Source organism: Nicotiana tabacum, chromosome 3 (assembly GCF_000715075.1).
Source record: "Nicotiana tabacum cultivar K326 chromosome 3, ASM71507v2, whole genome shotgun sequence".
Lineage (NCBI taxonomy): Eukaryota > Viridiplantae > Streptophyta > Magnoliopsida > Solanales > Solanaceae > Nicotiana > Nicotiana tabacum.
In genome coordinates this window covers 59,558,353-59,580,588 of record NC_134082.1, presented here as the reverse complement: position 1 = coordinate 59,580,588, position 22,236 = coordinate 59,558,353, and the positions used below count along the sequence as shown (strand labels likewise).

Genomic DNA, 22,236 nt, shown 5'->3' with positions numbered 1-22,236 from the left:
TAGTAGGAAACAATGAATCAACATTTATGATAAACTCAATAAGCACAACAGGCTTTCAAATCAGAATACGAGTCAAACGTCTTATTTAAAAAAAATCCAACTTTTGGTAAAAATCATTTAAAAATGCTTTCCAACAATTTCAGTAAGGGTTCGATACCATTTATAATAAAAGAGATAAAAACCATAATCGGCCCCTCAGGCAAAAAACTTAGTTCGTATATAGCCCCTCAGCATAACGGAAATTCACAACCATATTCATAACTTAAAAACTTCAGTTCAAATGAGAAATTATTTAAAACATTTGTTCAATATTTCCAATAGAGGTTCGGTCTAAAGATGAGTGAAAGTAGTAATTAAATCAACGTATTCAATAGAAACTCACTTTAAGGAGGAGTAAAAAAAATAGTAAGTTCATAAACATGCCCCTCAGGTAAAGCATCACTCATGTACATGTATATCTATAGCCCCTCGGGCAAGCCTCTCAGTCACTCATGACTCAACTCTTACCAATCAGCACTCACACTCAATAGGTACCATATATTAACCACTGCGGCGTGCAGCCCGATCCATATATATAGTCGACTGCACTCACTGGGGGTGTGCGGACTCCGGAGGGGCTCCTACAGCCCAATCGCTATATCGTTGCGGCGTGCAGCCCGATCCAACATATCGTTGCGGCGTGCAGCTCGATCCATAAATATATAATCCTCACAACCAGGCCCTCGACCTCTCTCACTCATTAACCTCATAATCAGACTCTCAGTCTATCTCAGTCATCAACCTTACAATCAGACCTTCGGTCTATCTCAGTCATCAATCTCACAATCACTCGGGCCATCAGTAAATCAGGGGACTCAGCCCAAAAAGTTTTTCATATTTTTAAGATGTAAAGTGATAAAAACTAGATTTAAACGATAATAGGTAAAAACATGACTGAGGATATGCTTTCAAAACAAATAGAGTGAGGAAAAGTAGTAAAAATGCTCCTAAGGGTCTCAACAGGTCGGCACAAGGCCCTAGACATGGCATACAACCCAAAATATAATATCAATCTCTAGAACATGGAATATCATAAGGTTTTAAATCAAATATGCGACATAACAGTCGTACGGGACGGACCAAGTCACAATCTCCAACAGCGCACAACTCCACGCTCGTCATCTAACGTGTGTGTCACCTTAAAATAATACAACGATGTGTAATCCGGGGTTTTAAACCCTCAGGACAGTATTTACAATCATTACTTACCTTGATCCGGTCAAAAATCTAGCCAGCGATGCCTCACCCATGCGAATCGACCTCCGGATACTCCAAATCTAGCTACAATCAGTGCATGATCATTAAAATATGCTAAGGAAACGAAACCCACTCGAAAACATCCAATTTACATAAAAAAATCTCGAAATTGCTCAAACCCGGACCCGGTACCATGTCCCGGAACTGGAAAAACTTTATACCAAAATGTTCTTCATCATCTCACGAGTCCGTACATATAAAGAACTCAAAAATCGGAGTTCGTTTGACCCCTCAAATCATTCCTAGAAGGTCTCATAATCTCAAGCCTTAACTCCACCTTTTTCTACTGATTTTCATGAATTTACACTGATATTTTCGTACCTTAATCACAACTAATCAAGTTTTAGGGTCCAAAATCCTTACCTCAATGAAGAACAATGATTTCCTTTCTTCAAAATCGCCTCCAAGCTCTTTTCCCGTTCAAAAATGGTGTGAAAAGGGTTCAAAGTCACGGAACAGGTCTTTAAAACATTCTGCCCAAGTATATACTCTTCGTGATCGCGGAAAATGCTTTGTGATCACGAAGCACAACTTTTCTCAGCCCAAAATTTGCCCTTCGCGATCGCGGACAACGCTTCGCGATCGCGAAGAACAAGTTCCCAGCTCTTCCGGACAGCCTCCAGTGTAATGGTCATAACTTTTTCACACAACTCCAAATGACAAATGATTTGATGTTCTGAAAACTAGACAACAAGAGCTATAATTTCATATGTTGCTCATTTCCTGACTCTTTATATATTGCGAGATATAAGCTTCCAAAGTCAGCCCTGTGCATTAGAGATTCCTAAACCCTTCTCGGATAGCCTATAGTGTAACCACCATAACTTATTTTACACAACTTAAAATTCTAATTAATTTACATTTCTGAAAACTATACACAAAGAGATACAACTTTCATTTTCGGATCATCTCCAAATTCCTTATAGATTGTGAGATATAAGCTTCCAAAGTTGGATCAATGCAGCAGAATATTTACTCTATGCGATTGCGAAGGTTCATCCGCGATCGCGAAGCACTGACATTTTTTTCGCATTTTACTCATCGCGATCGTGTCCAATTCCCCGCGATCGCGTAGAACACTACTGTAGCTAAAAACCAGCAACTAAAAATAGCTTAGAAATGGTCCGGAACCACCCCAAAACTCACCCGAGGCCCCCATGACCTCAACCAAACATGCCAACCAATCCTAAAACATCATTCAAACTTGTTCCACCCTTCGGAACGCTCAAAATAACATCAAAACATCGAATCACTCTCGGATTCAAGCCTAAGAATTCCAAAATTTTTGAATTCCGAATTCGATCAAAAAGTCTATCAAATCTTGTCCGAATGACCTGAAATTTTGCACACACGTCACAAATATAACAACGAACTTACTCCAATTTCCGGAATTCCATTCCGACCCATATATCAAAATCTCACCTATCAACCGGAAAATGCCAAAATTTCAATTTCGCCAATTCAAGCCTAAATCTACTCCGGACCTCCAAAACACATTCCGATCATGCTCCTAAGTCCCAAATCACATAACGGAGCTAACCAAATCATAAAAATTCTAATTCGAGATCATATGCTAACAAGTCAAAACTTGGTCAAACCTTTCAAATTTTTAAGCTTCAAACTAAGAACTGTTTTTTCAAATTCATTCTGATCATCCTGAAAACCAAAACTGACGATTTAAATAAGTCATAATATATCACACGGGGCTAGTCATGCCTAAGAACTGGCGAGCAAAGTGCAAAATCTCAAAACAACCACTCGGGTCGTTACAATTATGTTCTGCACGATTTATATTCTGCACGATATAAATGTTTAGCATTTTATTCACAATATAATCTACTGGTTTGAATCACAGATATTTCCAATATTATCTAATGGAAATATCTGACTTTTACATATTAAATTAAGAAAAGTGCAGTATTTATACTGTTTTTTTATACCATTTTTAGTAATTTTTTTATAGTATTTTGAATGAAAGATACTTCCAGTATAATACATTGGAGTTTTTTTGAGTTTTGCATATTAATACAAAAAGATCCGGCGTATTATACTTGTGTTTTGTCAATTTTTGGAATCAAGTACTGTAAAAACATTTTATGAGATATTTCCAGTATAATAAGCTGGAAGTATCTCAGCTTTAGATATTAATTTAGAAAGGTTCAGCAAATTATACTGGCGTTATGTTCTGCGGGATTTTATATTATTTTTTGTGGTTTTGAACAATGTAGATTTTGTTAGTTACGATCTAAATTACAGAAAAGAAGATATATAATACAATTAAGCACATATTAATGCATTGAGAAAATTAGACAATAACACAGATTAAAGCATAAAAAACAAACCAGAAAATTCGAAGAATCAAATTTTTTTACTGATACTTTGAATTTTCTGGTTTGAATTACAAAGAGAAGAATTGTAGGGTATTACAATTAAATCTGTGATCATAGAAGAAATTCAAACTAGTTAAATTCAAATAATCAGACAAATAATTGAGAGAATTTACTTCGATTTGCAGATTGACGCTGGAAGATTGTGCTAAAGAAGAATATGAGGTCAAGTCGCGTAAATTTAATAAACAGAGTAGGGGTATTTTAGTCAACAAATTGTTACCCTGCTAACTTCGCGGCTAAATATCGTTGACCTTTGATTATGTGGCTAAATTTGATTGACCAGGCGTAAAACTGGCCATTTATAAATTTGTGGAAGTTACATGATATACCCATTTGTAAAACTCACTTTCACGATATACCTAAGTTTTGAAATTACATCAAATATCCCATAAATATTACATGCTATACCTCCATATATTCTAAAAATATCACGATATTCTACTTTGGAATACAATCCAAACCTAACTTACCATATATTCTAATTTGGAATACAATATTCTAATAAACCAGACCATAATGTTTTAATTTGGAATATATTTTTCAAACTAAAGATACCACAATATTCTAATTTGAAAAATCCAAACCTAGCTTACCATAATATTCTAATGAAGAATACAATATCCAAACTAAACATACCATAATATTCTAACAAAACATACAACAATATCCAAACCAAATATACTTCTAACAAAACATACTATAGTATTCTAATTTGGAATACAGTATCCAAACCAAATATACTGCAACGTTTTAATTTGGACATTATCCAATGCAAATATACAATAATTTTTAATTTAGAATACAATATTCAAACTAAACATGCTATAATATTCTAATTTGGAATACAATATCCAAATTAAATATATCACAATATTCTAATTTGGAATATACAGTATTATATTTTAGAATACAGTAGGTATACATAGTAAAATAATTTTACAAAGTAGGTATACAGAGTAAAATAAATATTTTAATAGTATATAATGTTAACTGATGTTTTCAATGGGCATACCGCGTAGATTATCCTATAAATTTTTCTCAATTTCCACATGGGATTTTTACCTTCCTATATCACATAGGAAACCTTATTACCCTCAATGTTTAAAGTTTGATTTAATTACAAACCCGTATACCAAATTACCAATCTTATACCATACTTAATTAAGAGTCTAATTAATGGGCAATTTTTACTCCTTAATTAAAGGTATCCATATATCCCACGTTTCTCTCCCCCCTTAATTCCTAAGATCTGACCAGCGTCGTTTTCCCCCTCCCATTTCTTTCTCTTCTCCATTCCTTCTTCTTCTCAAAAAATACAGAGATGAGACCCATTGAGTATAATCAGATTTTTAGCCAAAGAGATTCAATATGAAACCCATTGTTTCGGTTATTGTAATTTCTGGTAATTGTCAGATATTGTTCTGAATTTTAACAACTACGAAATCGAGAGTAGATGTATGACACAAAAGACTTCCTCAATCGATCAATCAACTCAACAATTCTCAATTGTAAATTTGTGGGGTAGCCATATGAATCTTCTGTAACCTCGGCTCCATTTTGTCTATATTATTTTAATATTAAATAAATTGTCTTTTTAGGCAATTTAGAGGTTCTTTAAAGGTAGAGATTCTTCAAGTGTCACACTTATCCGGCATTGACACACAAGTTCTTGACCAAACCAGAAAAAACTTAGGTTAACAAACATCTGACTCAATATAAGTGTGACAGTGTGGGTGCAATTGTAGTTTATTTGTAGTTTTTTGTAGAAATTTTGTAGATGAAGAGCAAATTTTGTTGTCAACATTTTTTTTCCACATAAGATTGTAGTTTAATTGTAGTATAAATGTAGTAATTTTGTAGATACCCTTAAAAACAATACAACTTTATACAATACTTAAACTGATTTGTAGTTTATTTGTTGTAGATAAAGAGAAATTTTTGTAGTCAATATTTTTTTTCATCATAGATTGTAGTGTAATTGTAATATAACTGTAGTAATTTTGTAGATACCCTTCAAAACAATACTGCTTTATACATACGTAAACTGATTTGTAGTTTCTTTGTAGATTTTTTGTAGAAAATTTGTAGATTAGGAGAAAATTTTGTAGTCAACATTTTTTTCCAATATAGATTGCAGTTTAATTGTAGTATAAATATAGTAATTTGTAGATACCATTAAAACAATATTGCTTTATACATACTTAAACTGATTTGTAGTTTATTTGTAGACTTTTTGTAGAAAATTTGTTGACCCAAGCGCATCAGCTCACTCCCGTCAAGAACAAGAGCTCCTCCCTTCGAATAGTTGACGAAAACAAAGCCTTGCATATTTAAATATGCTCAGCCATTCCTAAAAGAAAAAAGAGGAGAACCAAATCAAAAAGATCCTGAGCTTTAGAAAAGAAAGACTGGTATATACTTAGAGAAACAGAAATACGTGAAAAATGAGGAAAGAGAAGCCTGCAGAAAAAAGGAGGAAATAAATCTGATGTAAATATGAAAAAATATTTAGTCCAAAATTTTTAGGCGCCTAATTTGGAAGGAATAAGCTATTCAAATATTTATCCCATATTTGTAGGCGCCTAATTTGGAAGGAATCAGCTCTTAATATTGGGTATTTAATGAATGGTATAAATTTTGTAGGAAAAATATAAACATGGCGGGTAATAATGAAAATATGCACATTTTTAGTAATAAGGTTTCATATATGGTATAGATAGGAAAAAATCCCTTCTTATATATATATATATATGGTATATAGGAGAAAAAAATCTCTTTCCACGTCACAAAGACAAACCATAGCCCAGCAGAAGAGGCCCAGCGTTGGCTCGATACTTAAATAAGAAATTACTGTACGGCTTACTCTAGCAAATCGACGTCGTTTAAGTTGGACTAATAAAAAACTGGCTCGCATAACTTTTGGCTAGATACCCTAATCCCTACAAACTTGCGCCTTTGGATCCCCACTGGTCCTGCCCCGCTGCCACGCAACTGCCGGTCGCCGTCGGTCGTAAGTCACCTTCCCTGAGTATTTGTGTTTCTGAATCTCCTTATCTCGCGGGAAGAGCTCTATTTCTTATCATGATGCAGTAATCAACTGACTTTCGTGACAAAACTCTTTTTTATCTAAGAGGAGATGCTTATCGACTGACTCTGTCTCTTTTGTGACTTAAAGTATTTATTAAATTTTGTTGCTTGCATACTTTTATGACAAAATGGATTGAGTTTCACTTAAACAGATACTCAGTATATTCATAGGCAGCTTCCATAAATTGGGGGAAATCATTTAAAATACCAACTTATAGATGCACATAGTGATTGGAAACTACATTACAAAATGCTTGAAAGTGGAAATCATATACATACACATGCATGTGAAAATTAAAAAAAAGTATGTGTGCCGGTGTGTGTGAAATGAAAAACGAATATATTATCCACTGATTAAGTCTGGGGAAGTTGAACTGAATAAAAGACGACGTGAAGAACATGCTAGTGCAGAATTGCTGGGCTTAGTTTAGCTTCGGTGGTTAAATACTCCACTTTACTTAAAGTTCCATTTCCAAATTTTAACAATCGCTCCTGTTATATCCCAATTCCGCACCTATCTTCTCTTTCTCCTGTCGTCAATCTGATATCTTTTTTTTGTTTTTTTGCCTTTTAATATTCATAGTTTGAACATAAGTGATTATATTTCATGCATGTAGGAAAAAGCTGCATAGCAAGAATGGAGGCAGAGTTTTCCAAGTACATGTAGATTTTTACTTATTGAAAAACACATTTCTTTGTACTTCTCATTCCACAACTTTATGAAACTAGCCTTTACCGTGCAGTACACCAAACGTTAGAATATTGAGTGTCAATCAGCACGGATCAGATCTCCCCACTATTGATTCCCAATCGTTGGCTTTGGTGGGATACCTGCAGTTTTATAAGTTGCTCCGTTTTTCTGAGCTCCAATTGGTCTTGGAGAAGGTTACCAACGGTAATATTTATCCCAATTTATTATCTTAGTTTATTGTATATACTTGCCCATGACATAAAACATGCAGTTTGTGTACACTTGTTTGCATTTGTCGTAGTTGAAGTTGCGCTTGCTTACATTCAGCTATATTAATTATCCGAGTCAATCTTTTTGGAGAAGACTTGGATATGCGATACTCCGTGGGCCTTGAAAGAGCATGATGTCTAGACTTTAATGGGTAGAAATTGTTAAAAAAATAAAACTCTTATCCTACATCAACTATATATAATTGTGGTCAACAAATTCCCAACGAATTACATAAGTAACATGAACCAAAGATGTTCCTTTTTTCCATAATGGTATATACAGATCATGCACATAATATGCCTGATGAATTTCACCATGAAGGCTTGAGAGAAAAACATCGTTAAATATTAAACTTATTTTATTTTCTCCATGCTTGGTTAAGAATCAACTGTATATCCTATTCTTCATAGAGGTAGCTTCAGTCTACATGATTTTGCTTACCCTACCTTACCCACTCTCTCCTGGCTCTTCCTTTTTTCTTTTTCTGGATATTGTTACCTTTTCTTCCTACTGCTATTTTTGTTTTACCGGTAATGAACTTCTCACTTGAAACTTTTACTACTGAAACAATATTTTCTTTTTTTCTTGTTCTCATTTTGACGGGTTAATTTCTAGGTGAATCACTTGTCTTCTTTCTAGGACTAACTCGTTAAACTTAAGTTGAAGTTTAGATGTTTTAAAGCATTGGAGTAATTCTTATCTAGTGTTTTAACAGTTTATAAATTTTTAAGCCTTTTAGCCTAGTTATACCTCAAAGGGACATTCGTGGAAGTTCGTCAGAGTCATTTTTCCTAGATGTACAATACGCGTTATTTGTTTTTTTCATAAGTTTTTTTTGTTTAACCATAGAAAATTAAGTGACAAAAAATATAAAAATATAAAGTTGTTTGTACTATTATGATAAAGAAAAAAAGCGGGCAATCTATTCCCATTTTCAGAACATCATATTCAAATTACAAAAGCAAACAACTAGTTTGGATGTCTGATATTTTCCAGATCGCTTCTGTTCTTTTTTGTTTTCCCAAAATAGAGCTAATGAGGGAAGCTCTGCCTATTTGAGTTCCACAAATCAGAGCTACTCTTACTCTCTTAGACCTTTTTAAAGGAGGAAGGTCGCCTTAGATTGATAGCTAAAGTAAAAATAGTCCAACTATGACGGATATTGATTTTGGAGAAGAGCAAAATGGATACATAGGATTTGTATAGTGGATTCCGACTAGTTTAGGATTGCAAAGTAGTTGATTGGTCGATTGATCAGTTGGCAGCGGAGATTGGAGATCGAATTTGTAGCATTCTGGCTACTAAGTTGTTGCACAGGACTTTTTGATCTCCAAGGGCAATGTTTCCCCTCTCCCCCGAAAGACAAGAAATGATATTAACACAAACAGATGCTACTCTGCTACCTTATGGCTTATGCTGCATTTCAAGATATCCGAATACGGAATGCCTATTCCTATTTATTTTTCTTATCCACTTTGATCAGGTTCAGCCTTACCTGTCTTCTTGTTTATTTGGATGGTATTAAATGATTTTGCATATCTATATGTTTGGTGATAGTTACTTGACACCCTCCCCGGCTTTCCTGACAAAGCTGAAGTGTTATTACACTAGGCCTCAAGTAGGGTTCCTTTTCTTTTCTTTCTCTTCACGCTTCTTGTCTATACCAACCATCTTGAGCACGTATATGTCTGTTACTGCTTACACAGTGAAATAATCTCCATTCAGTTTTAGGCTTTTAATCATTACCATTGTCACCATTTCTTTATGGTGTCAGACTTGGTATATATATGCTTTTGTTTGTGATGAATGTGATGCATATATGAGGTCTCTTTTACAAGTAGTGAGTACTGTCTTCTAGTTTCTCTTTACATCTAGTTTTGGCACTGGTATAAGCTATGATTTCGTAAAGTGAGGAAGATGAAGGGTAGCTCTATAGATTTGAGCTTTTTTAAAATTTACATCATTTTTAATTGTAATTTTCCTATTCTGCCTCAAATTAATCAAAAATATAGTTTTTAAAGAGTTTTGCATAGAAATAAGTAGATTAGGATACAAATTGTTAAGAAACATAGGATATGGTGCAAATTTCGAAAGACCACATACTTTAGGGGGTCAAAACGCAAAGAACCTGAGAACATTTGATGGAATAGAGAAAGATTTAGTACACATGAGGAGTAACCTCTTATCACTTACTTCCTTTTGGTGCACCCACGATGTTCCTATTTATATAGAAGAGAGTGTTGTTTGTAGGGAACAATTATATTTTTGTAAGGTTTTTACTTTTAGCGTACTTCTTGTATATAGGTGTTTTGATGCTCTTTATTAACAAAATTTTATCACTTTATAGAAAAATCATGAAAGTTTATGGACAACGTAATAGTAATGCATTAGTTTTCGGTGATTGGTTGGGTGATATTAACTATTTGGTATTGTGCATGTTAGAGATCCTAGTAAAACATAAATGTCAAAGTGGGCATTTCTAGTTTTCAACATTAAACATTAAATGATTAGGAATGTCAAATTTATAATTAAACCGGAGATAATTACCGTTGTATTATGTAGTATATTTCGCATATTTATGTTCCCGCCGCCTAATTTATGTGGTATAATTTTTTTTAGTCTGTCCCTATGAGAATGATAGCTTTTTATATTTAAATATAATTTATCTTTAAAATGCTCACTTTACTCTTCATGAGTTTTGTAGTCACACAAAGTCTGTATATTCTTTTAGATTACAATTTAAAAGTTTTCTTTCTTTCTCAAAATTCCACGCCCAATTAAACGAGGACATATAAAATGGGACAGATGGGTAATAATTTATCGTTATCTAATTTAATATACAAATGATTAATTTAATTCTATAAGAAATAAATATAAATAGACAAAAACTTGAATTTTAAAACTTTTCTAACTTGGAAAGATCAGATTTACTGAATTTTTAAAATCATCATACATGAAAATTTATCTTTAATTAATTAAAAAGATCATAAATTCCAGGAAATTTAAAGTATAAAAGTAGGATGAGCAGGTCTGTCAAGTTCATAATTACACAGGAGACTTTTAAATTAATTTGTTTTGTATGTGGTTCCATATATTTTTAACAAATTGCTTTCTAATTGAGTTTAAGAGATTAAAATAATTCTAACGAAATAGAAAAGGTCAAAGACTTTAAAATATAAACTTTCCTAACGATCTCGAGCATGTTTGAAACTTGGGAACTTGGAAGCATATTGATTTACTACTTTCTTAATGTCACTATATAGGAAATAAATTTAGGAAAGTTAACGTGATAAATTCGTTACTTCAAAATCCAACTGCAACAACATCATACCCAGTGAATCCCATAAGTGGGGTCTTAGAAGGGTCTGGGGTGTACGCAGACCTTATCCCTACCTAGCGAGGATTTTTTCGATAGACCATCGGCTCAAAAAAAGCGTTTTCAAAACTGGGTTGAAAAAGCAAAATATGAGTAAAAGGCTAGTTTACTTCAAAACCCAAAATATCAATTTATCTAAATTTTTAACAAATTAATCATAATTACTTTTTTATCCAACATAAAATCTTCCATAAGCTTTCTATATTGTTAGTGTCCTCTGATGCTATGTCAATTTCAATTTAGCCAAGAAGCATTTAACTTGCTTTAATTAAAGAATCAATCTCTGCTTTTTGTCTTAATGCTCCATCCATTGTTGTGGGATTTTGACCCATTTGTTTGATAAATTAGAACTTACACAACTTTGTCGTTTATCAACTCATCTTCTAAAGGGGAGTGATTTCATTTATTTGACCTCCTCTAATTGATATCAGATTGCGATATGAAGATTATTAAGATTCTTGCTAATCTAATTCAAAATTTAATGACGTTCCTGAGCAAGGAAAATATAATCAATTAAAGGTAGTCAACCCTGACACCAAGTTGAGAAATAGTTGGAAGAATCACAGATGAGCAACTTGTAGACGTATTTGTGCATCTCCTAAATTAATGATGATTGCAATACAAAAAAGGAAAAGGGATATTAAGATGGTTATTATGTGTATTATCATATCTATGAAATACTTCAATTTTTGTGTGTTTGTTTAAATAAAAAGGAATGTGCTGAAGTACTCAAAATTAACTGTAAACTGAAATAATATTTGTAAACTTGGAAAGGAGACTTAATGCGTTACTTGTGTCAACAAGAAAACGATGAAGTTTGTATTAATTAAAAAGGTCAAATAATGAAAACAAGGTAATTTTTTAAACTTAATCGTAGTAACAAATTTTTCCAGCATGGAATATTAGGAGTGCAAAAAAGGAAGGATATCTTAATTTTGTGACTTTTTTGAGTTACCTTTGTAACATTTCTTTAATACTTCCCTTTATTATTGAAGTAGATCTATTTTTGTTTGAATTCTATTCTTGTCGGGTGTTTGTTAATATTTTCAAGTTGATTGTTTTTTCACCTTTTCCATCTCAATAATAGGTAAGAACAAGAATACTTTTCTTATTAGTTGATGTCCTTTTAGCATTCGATTACAAGGATAGGAAATAAAATATATGAACTACATAACCATATAGCAAGAGAAAGATTCACTTCTAGAAGGCTGGGAGTAGTAGGATTAGTGGAGAACATGTATATTAAGAGGTTCTGTTTCCTCATCTGCGTGTGCATGTTTGTATGTTCATTTTTAATTAGTACTATTTTTTTTCCATCAGATCAAGAAATTTGTGTATACTTTGGAGATAAGACATTTCGATCAATTGAGGAGCTGAGACCCACATTGTACAACGTAGAATATGTATTGGGCACCCCCCTCTTACTTGTGTGGGAAAGATTGAGAAGTTGATTAAAGATGTTGAGAATGCAAGTATATGGGGACTCAAATACTTGCAACCGAATGAAGAGAAGATCATATCCATATCCTTTTCACTCGATGTTATACAAAGGGGTCCTAATAAAGCTGTAGAAGCACACTGAATGAAAATGATGTAAACTAGCCTATAATTACAATGAAAAGGACTTAGTTTATTACAAGGTAGAACTAAGTCCGATGGCGGCAACTTTGTCTTGCGGGTCAGGGTCTGCGCGCGCGTTGCTGTGGGCGCGTGCGACACTTGTTGTGTTGGCCTGAGGCTGGGCGCTGGTGCTTGGCATCAGGGTTTGTGCGCGAGGCGCTGCTGGAATGGGCCTGCAGCTGGGCGCTGGCGAGGCATCAGGATCTGCGCGCGCGGCATTGTCAGGGCGCGCGACGCTGTTGTCATTGGCCAGCCCTTGGGCGCTGGCAAGAGGCATCGGTGGGGCGACAGAGCCGCATGCGCGCTTGTCGCTTGGCGCATCCAAGACCACGGAGCCGACCATGGCGCTAGGCATTGTGAGGCTTGCTAGGCCGCCATGGGGTGTGACCAAGGGGTCATGGGGCGTGTCTGGAAAGCAGCCCATGACATTCTCCCCCACCTGAGTCGGCGCCGTCCTCGGAGCCTTATGATGATTATGATGATGATGCTTCTGGTGGTTGTTGGATGGGAGGTCTGCGCCCCTCTGTTCTGTGAGCTTGCTGTTGTAGCGACGCAATGATTTCATGCGGCTGACATGGAAGACTGGATGGATCTTCCACCAGGATGAAGTTTTCACCTGGTATGTGGACTTTCCAATGCGTTTTTCAATGGGCAGGGGCCCGATATATTTTTGTTGCAGGCGAGGGTCATGGGTCCTCTTTGCAAACAAGTACCGCTTTGGGATGCATAACATTACTTTGTCCCCTGTTTGATGTTGGGCAAAACAAAGATTTTGTTCGGTGAATCTTTTTGCCCGCTCTTGGGCTTTGACGAGATAGCTTTGCACTATCCCCATGTTGCGCTCCCATTCGCTCGAGAAGTTGGCAGCTCGAGGAGATTTCGGCATGGTTGATGCATTCACCGTTTGCGGGAGAAGCGGTTGCTGTCCGGTAACAATTTCAAAAGGGCTTTTGTTTGTATGATGGCTCTTTTGAGAATTGAAACACAATTGAGCAGCATCCAGGAGCTTCACCCAATGCTTCTGTGATCCGGTTGCAAAGTTGCGGAGATATTCCTCCAGCATGTCATCGAACCGGTCTGTTTGGCCATCCGATGGTGGATGGATGTCTGAGTTGTGACTCAATGTTGACCCAAAGCACCTGAAGAGATGGGTCCAAAAGTTGCTAGTGAAGCGTGAGTCGCGCCTACTAATAATGTCTTTGGGCAGGCCCCAATGTTTGACAATGTGCGAGAAGAAGAGTCGAGCTGTATCTTCTGCTGATGCATTTTGCGGGGCTGCTATGAAGGTTGCATAGTTTGAAAATTGATCTATGACAACCATGATGGATGCAAGATTACCGACTTGGGGCAATCCCGTGATGAATCTGAGGGAAACACTTTCCCATGGTCTCTGTGGGACATGTAATGGATGCGAGAGTCCCGTTTGTGATGAGTGATCCGACTTGTCCTTGTGGCATGGCTGACAAGTCTTCACACGCTGAGGAGCGTCACCAGTCTTTTGAGGATGATGACAATGATGGCTGATTGTTGCTGCGAAGGGTAGCCGGAACCAGGGGTTCATGTCTGTTGACTACCTTCTCCAACTGCATGGCTGAGATGTTTTTAGCGGCCATCTTTATGGGAAAGCATGGTATGGTGCAGGGCTTGGCCCCATTTCCTCCCATCATCAGGAGCATGTTGGCATATGGTACCGGTATGGTGTTGGTTTGCCTCATGAACTCCAAACCCACTATGATGTCGAAGTCATCTATGATTGCGATGCGCATGTCGATGCTTCCTTTGTATGGGCCAAGTTTCACTGGGACATTTGTAGCTGTTCCACCCAATATCTGGGGTGGTGAGTTGATAGCCTTGACGCGGCCTTTGCTCTTTTGCACAACAAGTAGTTGTGGGTGGCACCCGTGTTTATCAATGCGTGAAGGGGCTTGCCGTTCACTTTCAATTCGACGAACATTAGGGTCCTCGCTTGCTTAGGAGGTCTTTCGTCCATCTTTTCCTTCCCTTTCTTGGTGATTGAGACTGAGATTTTCTTAGGAGGACATGCACTGGTCCCCGCTAAGGCATGCGGGATAGAGCCAACAATTGCATTGAAGGCGCCTACCTGGTCTTCTTCTGATGGGTCTGATGCGTCTGACTCATCCTCGACAGTCTGATGAGCATTGACCTTTATGTTTGGGCATTCATTGTTCCAATGTGCCCCGCCGCAATGACGGCATTCTGAGGGAGGCTTTCTCTCTCCCCTGATTGTTGTTGATGGATGCAACACTGTTGCTGCTGGAGGGAGGAGTCTTAGTTTTGGATGCACTCCGATCTCCCCCACTTTTGCTTGGGCCACCATTGCTGGGATGGTTCCCGTTGAATCCCCCTCAGACAGACGGCTGGGGCCTGTCATTCTGAGTTCCCAAATGATAATCGCCAAGGCATTCTGCAGCTTGAATGGGTGTTTACCCGTTGTCTCTGTAGTTCCATACGGGCATGAGGTTTCAAACCTTCTATGAATGCGAAGAGTTTGTCTTTGTCCCCCATGTCGCGTATGTTTAGCATGAGTGCGGAGAATTCGCGCACGTACTCCCGCACTGATTTGGTGTGGCGAAGTTCCCGTAACTTTCTCCTTGCATTGTATTCCACATTTTCGGGGAAGAACTGCAGGCGTATGGCTACCTTCAATTCATCCCATGTCTGGAGAGTATCTTTACCGGCCTTGATGGCTTCGTATTTGACCCGCCACCAAAGTTTGGCATCGCCCTAAAGATACATGGCAGCAGTCGCTACCTTTTTGGATTCTTCCAAATGGCCCACGGCATCGAAGTATTGTTCGATGTCGAAGATGAAGTTTTCCACTTCTTTAGCATCCCGGGATCCATCGTATGGCTTTGGCTCCGGTATCTTAAGCTTTTGTGTAATGGGGGTGAGGTTTGCTGCACCCCTGATGTGGTTGTCGCCTCCTCGAAGTAGGCTCTGTAGGGCAGCATTAACAACATTGAGCTTGCCTGTCAAGTCGTTTATGCTTTGCTGCATGGCAGTTAGTCTGTCTGCCTCTTGTTGCCGATGGGCTAAATTGTCGGCACGCTCCTGTTGGAGGTCCTCAAATTTGCCATGAATATTGGCAGTTTCGATGGCTGCCGTTTGTCGGTCATCGTCAGAGTCACGACTGATGTTTGCAATGTCATTTTCTGCCTGCCGCATTCGGCGGTCCAGGTCGTCCAACCTTTGCACTAGGTTGTTGTTTTGATCAGGCACCGTATCCGTGATGGGTCGTAATCGGTCAACCGTCTCTTCTAGGGATGCTAGACGCTCCCCATGATTCACCATGGTCAGAAATGGTGATGACGGCAAATGTGTTCCCTCGTCCGATGTCGAGCCTAGGCTCTGATACCAACTGTTACGCAACACCTTCCTGATGTTCTTTGGAAAGACAACTTAAGGCTAAGCAACCGATGTCAGTGCGGTTGCTGTCCGCCAATGAGGTCCCCTCCGCACGCTAGACTAGATTGTCAGTGCCGTGCGTGAAAACCAATGTCACGAGCAATTGCGGAAGCTGAGAGAGAATTGGGTTTTGAATGATGATGATGATTTTATTGATGACTGAAATGCTGATTACAAAAGATGCGGTGTCGAGAGGGAGAGACACCAGAAAATTGCTTGCTTGAAAATGTTTGATTGTTTGGTAAAAAAATAAACCAACATTACATGACTAGTCCTAATAAAGCTGTAGAAGCACACTGAATGAAAATGATGTAAACTAGCCTATAATTACAATGAAAAGGACTTAGTTTATTACAAGGTAGAACTAAGTCCGATGACAACAACTTTGTCTTGCGGGTCAGGGTCTGCGCGCGCGTTGCTGTGGGCGCGCGTGACACTTGCTGTGTTGGCTTGAGGCTGGGCGCTGGTGCTTGGCATCAGGGTCTGTGCGCGAGGCGCTGCTGGAATGGGCCTGCAGCTGGGCGCTGGCGAGGCATCAGGATCTGCGCGCGCGGCATTGTCAGGGCGCGCGGCGCTGTTGTCATTGGCCAGCCCTTGGGCACTGGCGAGAGGCATCGGTGGGGCGACAGAGGCGCATGCGCGCTTGTCGCTTGGCGCAACCAAGACCACGGGGCCGACCATGGCGGTAGGCATTGTGAGGCTTGCTAGGCCGCCATGGGACGCGGCCAAGGGGTCATGGGGCGTGTCTGGAAAGCAGCCCATGACAATGCACACGCAGATGAGGAAACAGAACCTCTTAATATACATGTTCTCCACTAATCCTACTACTCCCAGCCTTCTAGAAGAGAATCTTTCTCTTGCTCCCACCTTGTGAAGGTAGAGAAGATGTTTTCAATAGACCCTTGGCTGTTTCTATAAACATAAAAGGGGTTAAAATTTAAGAGTCTTCGACCGATTTAATTAAGATCTAGACTGGTCGATTTATCTTTGAGGTTAAAACTACTAACTAAACATGAAAGCTGCATGCAAAATTTTAAGTAATTTTTTAGGTGATGAAGGTCATTTGTTAAGCAAGTGGTAAATTTTCTTTCTCAAAAGCATCCTCTTATAAAGAAGAGTTAAAAGTTTCTTCTGAATGTTTTATATGTTTTTCAAACTAAGGTTAAATTCTAAGCAATTGTATTTTTTTTTTTGCCAATGCCAGGTATCCAAAAGATCACTGCCCATCTCATTTGGATGCTAAACTTTTTGGAGTGGCGATTGTCATAGAGAAATGTTTTGTTAGTAGTTTTAACCTCAAAGATAAATCGACCAGTCTAGATCTTAATTAAATCGGTCGAAGACTCTTAAATTTTAACCCCTTTTATGTTTATAGAAATAGCCAAGGGTCGATTGAAAACATCTTCTCTACTTTCACAATGTGGGAGTAAGGCTGCCTACACACTACCCTCTCCATACCCCACTTGTGGGATTACACTGGGTTTGTTGTTATTGTTGTTTATGTTATAGAAATTGAAATCAGTTTTTTGTTATGTGTTGGCAGGGGTCTGTTGAGGACAATCAGTATTGCACTACTATATGTGAAGCTTTGAGGAGGCATTTGAATTTACGGGCTTATCTTGAGCGCTTGCATACCCTACTGATCCTACCATTGGAGTATCAGTGTGAGTAATTTTACATAGTATTTTGTCAATAGTATTAGTGGTTAATTAGTTTTTACTGTTGAAACATAAGGATTTTGAGCCAAAAGATGTGTATTCATTTGTTAGCTGGATGCTATAATAACTGACGTGTTTATAGCTCAAAACCATGAATAAGATGGATGGACATTTCAGTCATAGTTTTGGTGTCGAATTGAACAACTATTTGGGTAGATTTTCTGCAAATTCTTTCTTGTGAAAGATCTTTATTTAGTGCAAGCTACTATTATGAATATCACTTTGGAGAAATACTAGTTCTGCTTGATTTTCCACCTAGTGAGTTTTGTGCATGATAAATTTGATGCTCATGCTTTTCTCAAAAAAAATAAAAAAATATTTGATGCTCATGCAGGTCACAATTATGGTGCTGCGATTATGGATAATCCTAATTTCATCAATGATTGTCTTTCACCATCAAGACTCTGCAAAAAGCAGCGGTGATCTTTATCTGTATAGCAGTAAAAGCGGCCAAAATCCATTAGGCTTGGATGGCGAATATTTGTTGAAGGTCTCCACTGACTTTGAGGTAAATGTTTCTATTCGTCAAAAATCTTGAACTTTTTCTTATTCTTTTATAATAATTTTGAGTGAAAACATTCCTCTGAATATGAATAATTGATCACCAGAGGGAGCTCTCAATGGGGAAACAAAATCTATTCAAATCTGTCTTGAGGCTTGTGGGGTATGGCAGATTTTGGGGCGACGATGGGAGAGAAAGGGCATTCTTGGTTTTTCCGCTAAAGAAGAAGGGGGATCTACAGAGAAATATCAAAGGTATTTTTCATTCTGTGTCTATTATCTTTAATCAAATAGGATTACCTGATGCTCGTGTTCACCATCAAACTATAGTAGCTGGTAGCTGAAAAAAAAAAGGAACATTCATATCCTCACCACTTTTTGACATATTCTGTGTAATTTAATTTACAACAGTACCAATATGGTGCCAAAAACTTTCGGGCCATACATTATTTTGCTTGTTCTAGAGAACCTGTCATACTACTGGTATGTAAATATATTTTCCCTTTACATGAAAAGTACAGGGGACGCTTCCCAATTACTACATGAAAAATGGCTATTAGCAAGGAAAATGCAGTTCCTAAAAGCTTGATTCTGGTCCCTAATAGTCATACCGACAAGATAAATCTACTCTCCATTGGGGGCGTCCACTAGATCTTCTTCGATTTGATTTTGTATTATTTTGATTTTGTTTTTCAGATTTTCGTTATGAAAAATTTATCCAATCCACACAAAATAAATTTGGTTTGGTTCAGGTTTTTTTCTTTGTGGTATGACTCTCTTTTTGGTTTGGTATATTTAGCTTGGATCTTCGGTCTTTTAGATATACCTTATTTTTTCCTTTTAATTGCTCTCGTCATCGGTGAGTGTTAGCCTTAGTAAATAGATAAAGCAATGGAGATAGTAACTAAACCATGAACATATAGATATATTAGTTTAACTTCTGCAGAAAAGGATAATTTCATAAAACAACAAAATGTTGACTTGTTACCACAAAAGTTTTTAGGGAAGAGAGATTCTTAGAGTTTGCTATGTTCATTTATTGGGATTTTTACCTATCTATACCATATATCAAAACTTATTACCCTCAATGTTTAAGGTTTGTGTTTATTACATTTAAGCATACCAAATTACCATTTCTATACCATAATTCAAATTAGGGATATAATTAAGGGTTCATTTTTATTAGGCATAATTATAGGACTGTATCTTCCCACTTTCTTTTTCCTTTCATCTCAACTGTTCACAACACACACAAAACTCACGATGCTCCTATGCTTCCTCTCGTTGATCATCCCCAACTGCCCACCACCGTCGAAGAATATCATATTTTCAGATTCACAAGAAAATTTTAAATTCTTTGATCGAACCACTTGAATTCTCACTGGAAATAATAATGACAGAGGGTTCGAAATTCTTTGACCTCTTTTTTTTTTTTGGGCAGTGGTTGAAGGTTACTGGAAGAAGTAGAAGTAGGAGGAGCAGAAGGAGGAGGAGGAGGAGGAGGAGCAGAAGGAGGAGGAGGAGGAGGAGGAGGAGGGAGGGAGGAGGGAGGAGGAGGAGGAGGAGGAGGAGGAGGAGGAGGAGGAGGAAGAGGAAGAGGAAGAGGAAGGAAGAAGAAGAAGAAGAAGAAAAGGAAGAAGAAGGAAGGAGGAAGAAGAGGAGGAATAGGAAGAAGAAGAAGAAGATATTTTGTAGTCAAATTGTAGTCAAATTAGAAAAATAATAGATACATTGAATTTTAATATCCAAATTCTCATTTCAATTGTAGCATAATTGGCATTTCGACATAATTGTAGCAGATTTGTAGAAGTTTTAGTCTTCCCAATCTACAATTTATCTACAATTTATCTACAATATATCTACAATTCTACAATTTAACTACAATTTATCTACAATTTCTGGAAATACGTCTTCTTCTTCTTCTTGGAGTTTCAATCTAAAATTCAGTCAAAACCAAGTCTAATCTTCACCAAAACCCCTGAAAATTGAGATATAAACTCCTAAATATATTCCGAATTATTTACAACAACACCCAATCCAAACAAATAATGATTTTTGAAAACCCAAATTTGAATTCAAAGCTTTCAAGCTTTTTAATGGCTATCAATGGTGGAAAATATATGGAAGAACAGATGAAGATGAAGAACAGAAATCTCCTTTCCGTTTGATTGCTAGAGCTTCAGTAGCTTGCGTTTTTTGAGAATTGTAGTTGAGTGACAGAAGAGAGATCTCTTTCCGTTGAGGAAGGAGAGAATTACGCAGCAATTCGAATTTAATGTTGACAGAATCACACGCAGATCTGGTGCCTTCATTTTAGCGCGTTTTTATGGCAAAATCTATCTATTTTTGGATTGGTATATAATTTGTAGTAAAAGTGTGGACTACACAGGTAAATAACAAATTATGAACATTTTTGGTAATAAGGTTTGATATATGGTATAGATAGGTAAATCATTTAAATGACATTTAAAATATTTTCAGTATGATTAAGGAATATAGTGAAGCCCAGTTCAGTATGCTCATTTTATTTGCCAAAAAAAAAAAAAAAGAGAGGGTCAAACCAGAACTTATCTCCCATTACTCTATAGGAGTATAAATTTATAGGGACTTTTACCTAGTTATACTATATTAGAAACTTATTTATTAATGTTTTCTATATTTTGTAATTTTAATAACTATGTAGGTTTTTCTTACAAATTGTGTAGATTGCTCCTTAAAAGGCTCGTCCCATTATTAGTGCCTTCAATAAAGGATTCAATTATATACTTTCCTTTTTCCCCCTCTCCTCTTCTCTCTCCTTTTTTTTACAACAAAATTTCTTAATCTACGCCCAGAATCTCCATCTCCTTTCTTTCCATTGTTGCCGATAATTTTATATTATTAAATCATTAATTGCATCGTTCTTTTGCTGGAAGACCGGACAACACTGAAAATGAAGAAATATTCAGGAATTGTATGATAAATGTATCATAATTGTATTTAAATTGTATCAGATATATCAATATGTCAAACGTAATTGTATCATACTTGTATCACAATTGTATATAACTAGTAGTTTAAAAATGGAAATTCAATATGATGTCTGCCAAAACAGGCTATAAGTTTAAATAATTTTTTATGTTTTAAATAGGGTCACTAGAGACAGCTACCTGGCGCCATTGCTGCTCTTAAAAAGTTTTCAAGGACCAAAATCTGGTTGCTTTAGATAATTAATTAAGGATAATAGCACGGCTGATATGTATTGGACCCAAAATCTGGTTCCTAAGCAATGACTTCCTGGAAAACATTTCAAATCGCGATAATGTAATCTGAGCGCTAAAGTGTTTCATATACCATAAGCTGTGTCACTAAATGAATATATAATCTTCTCTCCCATTTTTTAATATTTTACAATTAAACTTTGAAAGTCAAATGTACATAGACGAAATTATTAATAATATCCCACTTTCATAAATAAATAAATAAATACTTGGCCTCTAACTTGTCTTGAAAGTGCGTCCCCTTACTCCTTTTCTTGTTCGACGTGAAAGCATTACTCCAATAAGAGATGATGTGGCAGGCGGACAGGGTCGATGAATGAATCCACATTCTTTTCATTTGGCTCAACTCATATGACAATTTCGAAAAAAGAAGCATTAACAACCACCAGAAAAACAATATAATTGAAGCAAAATAAACAATAAGTAGTAATAAAACTTTAAGAATAGGAAATGCGAGAATAACACTAGTACTATATATACAGGTTTGAAAATAGAATACGTTCGACTACTTACTAACTTACAATCCTAATCATCGATCTCCACAATGTCCTTGGTAAGTTGAAGATATGTCCTCTACCTCTCTCACCTCCTCACTGGCCAT

General features: G+C 36.9%; 1 protein-coding gene across 7 annotated transcripts in view; it reads left to right on the top strand.

Annotated features, from left to right (window-relative positions):
• The first annotated feature begins 6,549 nt into the window (after window positions 1-6,549).
• LOC107817872 (uncharacterized) overlaps window positions 6,550-22,236 on the top strand; it is a 36,196-nt gene continuing 20,509 nt past the window's right edge. Inside the window, exons 1-6 of one of the 7 annotated variants that reach the window (XR_012707564.1) lie at window positions 6,556-6,696; window positions 7,391-7,430; window positions 7,517-7,668; window positions 17,700-17,820; window positions 18,209-18,382; window positions 18,483-18,630. Coding sequence is in view for 3 of the 7 variants with exons in the window: in XM_016643770.2 (XP_016499256.1) it covers window positions 18,218-18,382; window positions 18,483-18,630; window positions 18,897-18,964 (381 nt within the window). In the remaining 4 variants the exon portion in view is untranslated. Of the gene's footprint in view, window positions 6,697-7,390; window positions 7,669-17,360; window positions 17,437-17,699; window positions 17,821-18,208; window positions 18,383-18,482; window positions 18,631-18,896; window positions 19,191-19,816; window positions 19,892-22,236 lie in introns of those variants that run through there. The other 6 variants (XR_012707566.1, XR_012707567.1, XM_016643770.2 and 3 more) reach the window with 6 other exon arrangements.